Below are 10,462 nucleotides of genomic sequence, written 5' to 3'. Positions count from 1 at the left end.
TCAGACCAGTGGGCGAATGTTCTACCAACTGAGCTACTGAAGTGTCTTGCCTAAGGACACAACAACAGTTTTCTATTTTCCACTGGCGTCCCACTGTGGCTCCTGGAATTCCCACTGGTTTCCCATCCAAGTCCTGACCAGACCCGGACCTGCGGAGCTTCTGAGGTCTGATGGGATGGGTTAAGTCTGGTCACCTTTAGTCCAGGCATGAGGGAAAATTATAAAATGTTAATTTAATTTAATTCAACATGATTTTAAAGGGCTGTTCAGAGTCGATCAAATTTCCGTACGTGGCCCCGAAGCTGCACGATGCCCAGATCTGCACAGACTATTTTAAAAAACAGCTCAAGACACGATGTTTTACACAAGTTTTTATTTGACTGTGTAATTCCTGTGTTCTTGTAAATGTTCATTACGTAAAACTTGAAAATACTTACTTTTTTGATTCTTATTTATTTTGGGCAAATAAGAAACTTACATATAAATCAGAAATAACCACAACAAAACATTTGCCCAAACAGGAGGGAAGAAAAAAAATTTAAATTTAAATTTAATCCCACCCCCTGCTCTTCTAATCTAACACAACGAGCTTTTATACAGTGAACGACTTACACGTGCAGACAACATATTTACATACCTACTCACCTACTCACTTATTTACTCACTTATTTACTTACTTATTACTTACTTATTTACTCACTTATTTACTTACTTATTTACTCACTTATTTACTCACTTATTTACTCACTTATTTACTTATTATTTACTCACTTATTTACTTACTTATTTACTTACTTACTTATTTACTTATTTACTCACTTATTTACTCACTTATTTACTCACTTATTTACTCACTTATTTACTTACTTATTTACTTACTTATTTACTTACTTATTTACTCACTTATTTACTTACTTATTTACTTACTTATTTACTCACTTATTTACTTACTTATTTACTTACTTATTTACTCACTTATTTACTTACTTATGTGGCACGGTGGCTGAGTGTTTAGCACTCATGCCTCACTACAAGAAGGTTCTGGGTTTGATCCCCAGGTCGCCCGGGCCTTTCTGTGTGGAGTTTGCATGTTTCTCCCTGTGTCTGGATGAGTTTCCTCCGGTTTCCCCATTAACCCAAAAAACATGCTCCCGGTCTCCAGGAAGAACAGTTGATAGTCAAGGTCAGTTAAATACAAATCAATCAATAAATCTGCTCAGAGACGACAGGAGCTACAACCTGTACAAACATCTCTCCTGTTAAGGTTAATGTCAAAGTTGTGCACTGTCCCTGTCTCAAATAAAATAAATAAATTACTTATTTACTTACTTACTTACTGTACTTAGTTACTTACTTACTTATTTACTTACTTACTTATTTACTTACTCACTTACTTAAGTATTTACTTACTTATGTACTTAGTTACTTATGTACTTACTTAATTAAGGGTTAATTTATAGCTGAACAGAGTAACTAAGGTCATAAGAGAATAATATAAACATTTCCGTGTAATGTTTTTGTCCGTGTGTCCGTGAAGGCGTCTCGTGGCTCCTCCCCCTTCTCTGTCCGCGCCTCTTAAAGCTCCGGCGGCTCCGCTCTGCCGCCGCGCCGTCACCGCCGCAGCTTCTCTCCGCTCCTCTCTGCCCGGGCCTCCGCGCTCCTCTCTGCCCGGGCCTCCGAGCTCCTCTCCCGGCCGCGCTCTCCCGCTCCTCCCCGCCGTCCGGACCCGAGGCATGACCCGCCATGTTCGACCTTAACGGCGGCTGGAACCTGTCCTTCGCCGGCTGCGGCTTCCTGGGGATCTACCACATCGGCGTAGCGAGCTGTTTGCTGGAGAAAGCGCCGTACCTGGTCCATGGAGCCACCAAGATCTACGGGGCCTCGGCCGGAGCCCTGACCGCCTCTGTGCTCGCGAGCCGGGCGTGCATCGGTAAGACGCCCCGCTGAAACCTCCGGCTCTAAAACTGCATTATTACACATTCTAAACTAATTATTAACAGTCAGTGTCGTGCTAATAAACGCGTAATAACGAGCTGTAATAACAAAACTATATCTTACAAAGTTTAAAAACAAAATAATGACGTAAAACTGTAACGTAAAAAGTAATTTGTTATGAAAATGCAAGCTTCATGACGTCACGAGGTGCAGCTTTGCAAATGTACACAGACTAGTAATAATAATAATAGTACTAAAGGGTTACTCACACACGTGCAAGAGAAACAAAACAACTCAATTTCACAATTTTTGAGAGGTTTTCCAACTAAAAATGCAAAAATTAATGCAAAAAGTATGGCAAACTTGTTATAAAAGTGTCACAAATGCATAGTGTAATAGTTAATTGAGTTAAAACAGAAAATATTCTTAGTTAAGGAGCTGGGAATGCATAAAAACACTTAAATTGGCAGTGTCGTTGTTGTTTGTAGGTCTGGAACTGTGACTTCCTCATGTTGGTTCATCCTCAGATTTTGTATTTTTCTTGCATTTTAGGAAATTCTAGTTGTTACAGTCCCAGTTTTGAGTCCTGTGTCCTCTGTCCTAGCAGATTTATCCCAGTTTTATACAAGAAATGTCCCAGATGTCCATATTTTTGACAAACTAAACCAGGACTACAACAGGTCTAAAGCAGGACTATCTCAATTTTTGACTCATTTGATCCCCGACAACAGTAATCAGGAGCATAAATTGTCTTTTTTTTCTGCCAAAATATATAAATCTGTGTTTGCGAATGACCACAAAACAAAAAAATAAAAAAAATGCAGTGTCAGAAGTTCCTCAGATCATGACTGACACTGACACGAGACTCCACCGCAAAGTTCCACGCTCTTTTCTCACTTTTATTTACAGTTTTATTTATTGAAAATCTGGTCACCGTCGTTCTGATTTGTCTCGAGTCGATAAAAGCGTCAACAAAATCAAATATTACGCCTCAAAAACAGAGCTGGAGTTGTGTCTTTTTCTTCTCTCAGACTGAAAAAAACACTGCTAATTTTTTCTGAATTAAAGGTAAAAAAAACAAGCTGTTAACTTCAAAACTACCACTTCATGACATCACGAGGTGGAACAGAGCGTTTTGACTTTAACAGACTAATATAAAAAGTTATTTAAACACTTGTGAATGAAACAAAACAACTTCAGCTCTGTTTTTGAGAAGGAATTTTAACTTTAGAACACGATTTAAAGCTCACACGAGTCAGTTTTGTGCGACATTTAACACCGAAAATGTAAAAAAAAATTAAATCTTGACTAAAATGTGATGAATTCCTCGTTAGTTTTGTCTTTTTTCTGTTGTACACGGTGAAAAGTGTCATGCCCACACCTCAGATCCTCCTCCTCCTCAACAAACGGAACATAATGTCCTCAAACTCAGCGCGCCTTCAGAACGTCTCTCTAGTTTTGGATTTCACTTTTCCTGCGGTGGCTTAAAGCTGCACTGCGGAACTTTTCCAAGAGACAGAGACATAGAGAGAGTGTGTCCTGCACCTGCTCGTCTCCATGGAGATGTCAGTGCCTTGTCTTGTCCAGAATGTTCCGTCTAAGTCCGATTAAAAAGAAGAATTGTTGTATTTTTGAGCGACACAAACGCCCCTGATGTGTAAACGCTGGATTAGACGTGTTTAATGTCGTACTGCGGAACATTCCAGAGCACTGACATCTCCATGGAGACGAGCGGGAAAGTTGCGCGGTGCATCTTTAAAGGCGCCGTACTTGATTTTTTACCGTCGTGCGTTCAGAGCTGAGTTTACACGAACTTCTCACAACTTTTAGGAGATTTGCTTAACAAGAACTAGCATGCTAACAGCGCATTTTCTGATTTTTAGACAATAAAACGTTTAATAATTTGATGTAAATAGTAAAAGTCCCATTTTCTAGACAGAGTAGAACCCTGGTTTAGACCTGGTTTAGTCCTGGTCTAGTCCTGCTCTAGTCCTGCTCTAGTCCTGGTTTAGTCCTGGTCTAGTCCTGGTCTAGTCCTGGTCTAGTCCTGGTTTAGTCCTGGTTTAGTCCTGGTTTAGTCCTGCTCTAGTCCTGGTCTAGTCCTGGTTTAGTCCTGGTTTAGTCCTGGTCTAGTCCTGGTTTAGACCTGGTTTAGACCTGGTTTAGTCCTGGTCTAGTCCTGCTTTAGTCCTGGTTTAGTCCTGGTTTAGACCTGGTTTAGTCCTGGTCTAGTCCTGGTTTAGTCCTGGTCTAGTCCTGGTCTAGTCCTGGTTTAGTCCTGGTTTAGTCCTGGTTTAGTCCTGGTTTAGTCCTGGTTTAGTCCTGGTATAGTCCTGGTTTAGACCTGGTTTAGTCCTGGTTTAGACCTGGTTTGACCTGGTCTAGTCCTGGTCTAGTCCTGGTTTAGTCCTGGTTTAGACCTGGTTTGGACCTGGTCTAGTCCTGGTCTAGTCCTAGTTTAGACCTGGTTTGGACCTGGTCTAGTCCTGGTTTAGTCCTGGTTCAGTCCTGGTTTCTAGTCCTGGTCTAGTCCTGGTTTAGTCCTGGTTTAGTCCTTGTTTAGACCTGGTTTAGTCCTGGGTCAGTCCTAGTTTAGTCCTGGTTTAGTTTAGTCCTGTTTTAGTCCTGGTTTAGTTTAGACCTGGTTTAGTCCTGGTTTAGTCCTGGTGTAGTCCTGGTTGAGTCCTGGTTTAGTCCTGGTTTAGACCTGGTTTAGTTTAGTCCTGGTTTAGTCCTGGTTTAGTTTAGACCTGGTTTAGTCCTGGTTTAGACCTGGTTTAGTCCTGGTTTAGTCCTGGTGTAGTCCTGGTTGAGTCCTGGTTTAGTCCTGGTTTAGTTTAGACCTGGTTTAGTCCTGGTTTAGTTTAGACCTGGTTTAGTCCTGGTTTAGACCTGGTATTCCTGGTGTAGTCCTGGTTGAGTCCTGGTTTAGTCCTGGTTTAGTCCTGGTTTAGTTTAGACCTGGTTTAGTCCTGGTTTAGTTTAGACCTGGTTTAGTTTAGACCTGGTTTAGTCCTGGTTTAGACACAAATATACAGAAAACAGAAAATAAAATTCTTCCATCTAAAGTGGAAAATCACAGGATTTTGTCTGAAGAAAGAGATTTTTATTTTATTTTCACGGTGGAATCAGAATCAGAATCAGGTTTGAGTTTTCGTGTGTGACTCTGGTTTAAAAACCTCTGTCCTGCTTCTGTAGCTTCTGTCTTGTGTGTTTTAGTCTGTGTGTCAGTGTGTGTGTCAGTGTGTGTGTCAGTGTGTGTTTTAGTGTGTGTCAGTGTGTGTGTCAGTGTGTGTTGTTGTCAAAGGTCACAGATAAACGACTGAATGAAGCGTCTGTTTTTACTTCACAAAGATAAAGAAACAAACACACGAGACGCTCCGGAACAGAATCCACTTTTATACGGAATTATCGCACAAAACTCACCCCTGTTTACGTCCTGTTCTACTGAGCCGCCTCTAAAACGTTACACAAATATTACACAAATATTACACAAATATTACACAAATATTACATAACAATACAGTTGTAGGGAGTATTATCTGTTGCATGAGGGTGAGTTGTTGTACAGTTGTAGGGAGTATTATCTGTTACATGAGGGTGAGTTGTTGTACAGTTGTAGGGAGTATTATCTGTTACATGAGGGTGAGTTGTACAGTTGTAGGGAGTATTATCTGTTGCATAAGGGTGAGTTGTTGTACAGTTGTAGGGAGTATTATCTGTTACATAAATGTGAGTTGTTGTACAGTTGTAGGGAGTATTATCTGTTACATGAGGGTGAGTTGTTGTACAGTTGTAGGGAGTATTATCAGTTACATAAATGTGAGTTGTTGTACAGTTGTAGGGAGTATTATCTGTTACATGAGGGTGAGTTGTTGTACAGTTGTAGGGAGTATTATCTGTTACATGAAGGTGAGTTGTTGTACAGTTGTAGGGAGTATTATCAGTTACATAAATGTGAGTTGTACAGTTGTAGGGAGTATTATCTGTTACATGAGGGTGAGTTGTTGTACAGTTGTAGGGAGTATTATCTTTTACATGAGGGTGAGTTGTTGTACAGTTGTAGGGAGTATTATCTGTTACATGAGGGTGAGTTGTTGTACAGTTGTAGGGAGTATTATCTGTTACATGTTGTAGGGAGTATTCTTTGTCTGTTTTTCGAGGTATTTTTGGGCGTTAAAATCTCCTGTGATTGAATAAATGTAAAGTTGAGCTGTTTAAAGTCACACTGTGGAACATTCCAGGTGTCGTCTCCATAGAAACAAGCGTGTGACGTACTTGTGTGTGTGTGTTCTGTGTGTGTTTTTGCAGCTAAGTGTTGTGAGGATGTGATAGACGTGGCTAAAGAGGCTCGCCGGAGGAACCTGGGCCCTCTGCACCCGGCCTTCAACCTGGTGAAGGTTCTCCGCTCCGGGCTGAGCCGGGACCTGCCCGCAGACGCCCACCTCCAGGCGTCCGGCCGCCTCTGCGTGTCCCTGACCAGAGTCTCCGACGGAGAGAACGTGCTCGTGTCCCACTTCAGCTCCAAGGACGAGCTCATACAGGTGAGACGCCTGACACGCCTGCAGGTCATACAGGTCATACAGACACAGGTCATACAGGTCATACAGAGACACCTACAGGTCATACAGAGACACCTACAGGTCATAGGGGTCATACAGGTCATACAGAGACACCTGCAGGTCATACAGAGACACCTACAGGTCATACAGAGACACCTACAGGTCATACAGGTCATACAGAGACACCTACAGGTCATACAGAGACACCTACAGGTCATACAGAGACACTACAGGTCATACAGAGACATACAGGTCATACAGAGACACCTACAGGTCATACAGAGACACTACAGGTCATACAGAGACACCTGCAGGTCATACAGAGACACCTACAGGTCATACAGAGACACCTACAGGTCATACAGAGACACCTACAGGTCATACAGAGACACCTACAGGTCATACAGGTCATACAGACATACAGTCATACAGGTCATACAGGTCATACAGGTCAGAGACACCTACAGGTCATACAGAGACACCTACAGGTCATACAGAGACACCTACAGGTCATACGGGTCATACAGGTCATACAGGTCATACAGAGACACCTACAGGTCATACAGAGACACCTACAGGTCATACAGAGACACCTACAGGTCATACAGGTCATACAGGTCATACAGGTGACGCTGAGACACCTGCAGGTCATACAGAGACACCTACAGGTCATACAGAGCCCCCCACAGGTCAGACAGATCACACAGGTCATACAGGTCATACAGGTCACACAGGTCACACTGGTCACACTGAGACACCTACAGGTCACACTGGTCACACTGGTCACACTGAGACACCTACAGGTCACACTACTGGTCACACTGAGACACCTACAGGTCACACTGGTCACACTGGTCACACTGGTCACACTGAGACACCTACAGGTCATACAGAGACACCTGCAGGTCATACAGGTCACACTGGTCACACTGGTCACACTGGTCACACTGGTCACACTGGTCACACTGAGACACCTACAGGTCATACAGAGACACCTACAGGTCACACTGGTCACTCTGGTCTCACTGGTCACACTGGTCACACTGGTCACACTGAGACACCTACAGGTCATACAGAGACACCTACAGGTCATACAGAGACACCTACAGGTCATACAGGTCACACTGAGCCAAAGCAAAGCTAAACTAGCAGCCAAAAGTAAGACAAATATTTAAAGCATCACTTTGTAACTTTCTGGAGATGGCACGTCAGCTGCATCTGTCTGTGTATTTTCATGCGATAAAAAACATCTTGTGCTAAAGTTCCGCAGTGGGGCTTTAAAGTAAACTAGACAAACACTGTGATACTGTTTAATCTGACCCTGTTGTCTGTCTCAGGCTCTGGTCTGCAGCTGTTTCATCCCCATCTACTGCGGCCTCATCCCCCCTTCATTCAGAGGAGTGGTACGTGACTCTGTTTTTACTCTCACTACTGTAAAACTACTGTAACTACACAAAAACTACTGTAAAACTACTGTAACTACACTGTCACTACTGTAAAACTACTGTAACTACACAAAGACTACTGTAACTACACTCTCACTACTGTAAAACTACTGTAACTACACAAAGACTACTGTAAAACTACTGTAACTACACAAAAACTACTGTAAAACTGTAACTACTGTAACTACACAAAAACTACTGTAAAACTACTGTAACTACTGTAAAACTACTGTAACTGTAAAACTACTACTGTAAAACTACTGTACTACTCACAGTAGGTAGTGTATTTTTGTTTGGTTACACTGTTACTGTAAATTGTAAAACACTGTATTTTATTTTCTCTCTTCAAAAATATGCATGAATGCCAAATTGTAGAAGTACTAGTATTTTTATTTTTTTTTGGGACCAACTCTCTTGTGGTCGGACTTGTCGTCTTATTTCGGTCTCTTATGAGCGTCACGTGAAAACGGAAACTAATCGAACGTCGTCTCCCCGCACAGTTAAAAGAAACATTTTAAACACTGTTAGTTTTAAATCATGATAGAATTAAATTGAAAATACAACCACATTTATTTGTGCTGAGCAAACTAATTAAGGTATCAATAAATGATAATATTATATTAGGTCCTGTGCTGCTGATTTTTTTTTTTTATGACGGTAATGAAACTGATACCAGTGATACTTTTTGATATCGTGGGATACTGTAATACTGTGTTACTGCACAAACCTGTCACCCAGGCTCCCGCTCCACAATTCTCTGTTAAAACAAAAACATGAGACAAAACTGCACACAGCGACTGGACAAACCTGACGCGACGTGCGGGAGTTTCATTAGCCGAGTGTGTCGTGGTAGTGCTCTGAAGGGGGAGCGACTTAGCACCGAGAGCAAAGACTCACACGTATAAAACAGTAAAAGGAACACGGTGATCTAAACATCTAAACATCTAAGATCTAAAACCGCTGCTTTGGCTGAAATGTTCCACAGTACGGCATTAAACATACATCCTACATCATGTTTTTTGATTACTCCAAAAATCCGTTGAACAACAGGAATCATCCTATAGTGACCTGCGACATGACGGACCAGGACTAAAACAGATCTAAACCAGGACTAGACCAGAACTACATCAGGACTGAGTGTGAGCCCGGGTCCGGAGGTGTGCCCGTATAGACCGTCGGGTGACCTTGGGCAAAAAGAACAGCACAGAGCTCCACCTCGAGGGGCAAACGCTCGACCAAACTTTGCGGACACCCTGCTCCACGGGCTTGGGGTTCTGTCTCTAAAGTCCAAGAAAAGTCCTGGTTTAGACCTGGTTTAGTCCTGGTTTAGTCCTGGTTTAGTCCTGGTTTAGATGTGGTTTAGTTCTGGTTTAGACCTGGTTTAGACCTGGTTTAGACCTGGTTTAGTCCTGGTGTAGTCCTGGTTTAATTCTGGTTTAGTCCAGATTTAGTCCTGGTTTAGTCCTGATTTAGACCTGGTTTAGTCCTGGTTTAGTTCTGGTTTAGTCCTGGTTTAGTCCTGGTATAGTCCTGGTTTAGTCCTGGTTTAGACCTGGTTTAATCCTGGTTTAGTACTGGTTTAATCCTGGTTTAATCCTCGTTTTAGTTCTGGTTTAGACCTGGTTTAGTCCTGGTTTAGTCCTGGTTTAGTCCTGGTTTAGTCCTGGTTCTTTCTGTCCAATCACGGCTCTGAATCCGGCGACACCAACTCAAAATCTGATTGGTTGAAGCAACATTTAGACTTCTGTGACTTTGACTCTGCCCGGCAACAGATGATGCTGAAACGTGATTGGTCAAATACTTTAATATAAATCCATGTGTGGAAGCAAAACAAGTGTCACAAAAACTGTGGAAAACTGTGGAACATTCTTCTATTTATTTTAACATTTTTTACTTATTAGTTGCTGCTTTTTTGTTGGTTTTAGGTCTTGTAAGATCAGATTTTGGCGGTTAAAGAAGATTTGGATTTTGGGCGAAGCAAAAGCAGTAACATCTCCATGGAGACGAGTAGGCCCCTCCTGTGGAAAAGTGACAGAGTGGATCTTTAGCCGTGGTCCTGGTGTTATCTGTGTGTCCCTTTAGTCTGAAATAAACAGAAGATATCAGCTCCGTGGACTCTGAGCTCGGTCTCACGAGGCTCCGCAAAACAAATGTGAAAGTCCCACGCGATAAAAGGGAGAGCAGGGGCCAGGGCCGAATCCAAAACCTGACACGAAAACCAAACGAAAACCAAACGAAATCCAAACGAAAAACAAACAAAAACCAAACGAAATCCAAACGAAAACCAAACGAAAAAACCAAACGAAAAACCAAACGAAAAACAATCCAAACGAAAACCAAACCAAAACCAAACGAAATCCAAACGAAATTCAAACGAAATCCAAATGAAAAAACAAACGAAAACCAAACGAAAACCAAACGAAAACCAAACGAAATCCAAACGAAAACCAAACGAAAACCAAACGAAACCAAACGAAATCCAAACAAAAACCAAAGGAAAACCAAACGAAAACCAAACAA

General features: G+C 42.0%; 1 protein-coding gene across 1 annotated transcript in view; it reads left to right on the top strand.

Annotated features, from left to right (window-relative positions):
* The first annotated feature begins 1,615 nt into the window (after window positions 1-1,615).
* pnpla3 (patatin-like phospholipase domain containing 3) overlaps window positions 1,616-10,462 on the top strand; it is a 29,442-nt gene continuing 20,595 nt past the window's right edge. The window contains exons 1-3 of the mRNA XM_055159997.1: window positions 1,616-1,930; window positions 6,247-6,479; window positions 7,835-7,900. Coding sequence (XP_055015972.1) covers window positions 1,744-1,930; window positions 6,247-6,479; window positions 7,835-7,900 — 486 coding nt within the window. The 5' untranslated portion in view covers window positions 1,616-1,743. The remainder of the gene's footprint in view (window positions 1,931-6,246; window positions 6,480-7,834; window positions 7,901-10,462) is intronic.

Source organism: Boleophthalmus pectinirostris, unplaced genomic scaffold, assembly GCF_026225935.1.
Source record: "Boleophthalmus pectinirostris isolate CB_2022bp ecotype Guang Dong unplaced genomic scaffold, ASM2622593v1 HiC_scaffold_2826, whole genome shotgun sequence".
NCBI classification, from domain to species: Eukaryota; Metazoa; Chordata; class Actinopteri; order Gobiiformes; family Gobiidae; genus Boleophthalmus; species Boleophthalmus pectinirostris.
Note: the sequence above shows the minus strand (reverse complement) of the source record. Positions and strands in the feature narration are given on the sequence as shown.